The 3,464-nt window shown below is 47.7% G+C and overlaps 1 protein-coding gene across 1 annotated transcript; it reads left to right on the top strand.

Moving 5' to 3' along the window:
* Positions 1 to 2,690: 2,690 nt before the first annotated feature.
* Positions 2,691 to 3,202, top strand: Pmar_PMAR005625 (conserved hypothetical protein; the record flags this gene model as incomplete). Its single annotated transcript, XM_002786255.1, has 2 exons — positions 2,691 to 3,030; positions 3,095 to 3,202. Coding segments are annotated over 2 exons (448 nt in total), but the record flags the coding sequence as incomplete, so codon positions are not given.
* Between the last annotated feature and the right edge of the window lie 262 nt (positions 3,203 to 3,464).

Genomic DNA, 3,464 nt, shown 5'->3' with positions numbered 1-3,464 from the left:
ACAGTAATTTCCATTAATGACCACGGCAAGCCAATATAACGAGAACCGATAAGAATAATCGTTCAGCTCCCTTTCCCCTCACCCGCAAGACGGATAGCATCGGCGACTAGGTATCGAGTTAGACGGAGGATCAGACTGCTGCCAGCTGCTTTGGGTGTACAGCTGCGATATCCTGACAGGTCTGTCGTATCTTCCCACGACGAACACGACTACTGTATAATACACGCACAACGATAGCGACTCAGAGCAGCTATCAATAGCGATAGAAATAGAATAGGAGGAGACGAATCGGCACAACACGAAGTGAATCTCAGTGAATCGTAAGACTAAGCCTACTCTCAACCGCTACAATACCCGAATGCAATTGAGTCATCTTCAAAGGATTTATCCGATTAGTGCTCGTTTATTAGTAGACTATGAAATTAATACTTTTAAAGTATTACTAACATTCAACGAGCATACTTGCTTCTATTTTCTACGAGTATTACAAGTATGTATACTTGTGGAAACTAATAGACTACCAAACAGTTTAGTTAACAGTTTAGTCTGCCTAGTAGTTTTTACGATCTTCTAGAGCAACCCCTATCCCCTAACCCCGCTACGGCCTATACCATGCATCAGACCGTTCGTAGACCAAGTTGGAGACGTACCGTCCTTCACGCTCGCTCACTCCGATGTTTCCTGAAGGACAATTATCACCCAGAGTGCTTCGCCATCGGTGAGTGAACATCTCTTGTTGAGACCGAAAATCAGTACCGCAATTTCCAGACAGTCCTTTTGAATCGGCTGCGAGCGGGCATATATTGCGCGTATAACCGTTAACACAATCCACTCGACTCGAGGGATGAATAACTTATTCTTACGTTACTTATAGTATTACAGAATATATGAATATCTAGCACAGCTTAGCTGAAGGACAGTTGTACCACAAATGGGACAGTGACACAAGTCCTTACACGAGCATATATTCCAACTTGGAATATACGTTGGCTCTCCTCAGCTGAGGTCAGGAGGTCCCTCAGTGAGGGACCCTCACCAATTGTGGCTGTTAAAATGCATATTAGAAATGTACAGGAACCAACAAAAGTTTGCTCTCAGAGTTCTCATGTTGCCATTTTCAGTGAAACTTTTTCACCGGCGCATTTAGTTACCGATGTGCATATTTTCCCACACTGAAAAGGTCCGAAGTGTGAGACGCTGCTGCATCATTGTCGCTGTCCCAATCCCCCGTAACACACAATATGTCTCTCTAGGCTGAAGGAATCCTTAGCTAAGCTTATGATGAAGATAGTCTTCGACGGCTAAGTATAATCCGGCCCTGTAAGGCATTGTCCTGCAATTGTATCCAGTGTAGTGTTATCCAATGGGCAAATCACTAACATGGTGTACCGCCCGGGAAGGACGACTGTATAGTGAGGTGTCCAGTTGAGTAGCACAATACACCGATGAATCAGTGCAAGAATTGTCTTAACTGGGGCGATCTCAGTGAGGGGCTTTGATCCCTGTGAAAGGGCATTAGGTGACGGTTGAACTTGCTTAATCTCGTGATGGGTAGAGTAAGTGTCATCCCTTCTTGGCTCGGAGCAATCCTCGTGACGAGGTTACACAATATGTGTGATATGGCTGATGAGCTTGATATGTAAAGTGTTGCCTCTAAGATGGCCAAGCCGATTAGCAATCTCCTCACCGCCAGCCTGCCCGCTCTGGTAGAAGATTTACAGTTAGCCCATGTAGAGCAGGAAATACAGCGCCGCCATGCTGCTGCACTAGCGGCATGGAAGGCGGAGGACTACTCCACCCAGTAAGCATCGCGGAGTTATCCTTGATAGTATGCGTGTGTTGCTAGTTGGAAGGTGTTTGCCAGCAAACATGATACGATGCCGAGAGCCTTCTCAACACGGTGTTGACAACACCGAAGGTTGCCGCAACCTGGTTGCGGAGTGAGGGTTTTTTGTTTGACATACAATGACCCGGGAAGCGGGACGCATCAAAACGGTCTAGCACGAGTCGCGCTGCACGATCACTGATCGTCGATCACTCTAATCGTTTCCACAAACCGGGCCCGAAAAGCCTCGACCCGCATGGCACAGACATAGCCTGCTTTGTACCCAAACTTGACGAGAAACAGAAAGCCACTTTGGGGGATCCAGTAAGAGGATGAGTGGTCTGTTACGATAAGAGATCATCCCTCTAGAGTGTCGGCGGCTCGCGGAGTTCACGAATGTGACCACGAATAGCCATGTTTACAGATGCGACGAATGGAACCTAAAAACTATCACTGTCCCTGATTGGGCTGTCACTGTCCCTGATTGGGCTGTCACTGTCCCTGATTGGGCTGTCACTGTTCCTGATATTTGTGTCACAGTGTGGTCCACACTAGGACAATTAGCACGCAGATCCCGTCTCTGGTTGTCCCGAACCTGGACTCCCGGTGTCACCGTGGTTGAGACCCTACGTGATTTACCTGGGCAAGGAGTGAGACTCTTCGCACGATGCAGCAGTCGGGAAATATATTTTGCAGTGAAAAAATTCACTAGTGTCTTCATATCACAGATGAAATGAAACTCCATTAATTAGAAGATGGGGACAGGCAGCTTGAGTATGCCGAAGGAATATGAGAATGTGAATTTTCATGTACAATAGTAGCTCAGAAGTTTTTATTATGGTCCTCATCCTATCATTCATCGTAGCTCTCGTTGGTGCGGAAAGTGCCTCAAGCCCCCCACGTGGACTTTCTAAGACTGGTAAAGTCCTGTGTCCCAGCGGCACTGGTAAACAGGAGTATGGATATATAAAAGTCAGTCCACTCCAAAGGTTAGTGGATTTGGCCACGAGTGGCTGTGCTGTGTTGGCTTACTACTCCTGCCGCAGGTTCTTCTACACTTCCATACAGGCCGATGGGAACCCTACGACGGCGCCCACTTTCTTATTCATCGACGGTGGCCCCGGTTCAAGCAGCATATCACCTACGCTGCGGATGAATGGGCCATGCCTTATGTCTCCGACTTCCAAACACCTGGTTACGAACACGTGAGTCGAAGGAAATTGCCCGTTGCCAATGGATCGATGGGATCCAGAGTTTCTACATTCTCAGGTTCTCCTGGACGAGAGGAACTAATGGTATCTGGGTCGATGCACCGGTACCTGCGGGGTTCAGCATAGGACCTGTGGAGAGTGGATGGGATAATTTGATGCAGAGCTTGTGAGCTGCTTGCCGATGACAATCCGATAGAGCCATTCTGCTCATTCAGGGTCGAGTTCGTCAACGAATTCTTCAAACAACATCAAAATCTCAACCGCAACGTTCACCTGATCGGCCCCTCGGCATCGGGTGGGGTCGCCTAGGCCGAGACGGTCATACCATTGTCTTTGAGAGTATCCTACTTCATTCAGCCTCGATGATGGCTGAACTGGGATCGCGAATAATCAAGTCTACATCAAACAAAGTCAATTTAGTGGGATTG

Source organism: Perkinsus marinus, assembly GCF_000006405.1.
Source record: "Perkinsus marinus ATCC 50983 genomic scaffold scf_1104296931658, whole genome shotgun sequence".
Taxonomy (NCBI): Eukaryota; Perkinsozoa; order Perkinsida; family Perkinsidae; genus Perkinsus; species Perkinsus marinus.
The sequence above is the reverse complement of the archived record's forward strand: the minus strand, read 5'-3'. Positions and strand labels throughout refer to the sequence as shown.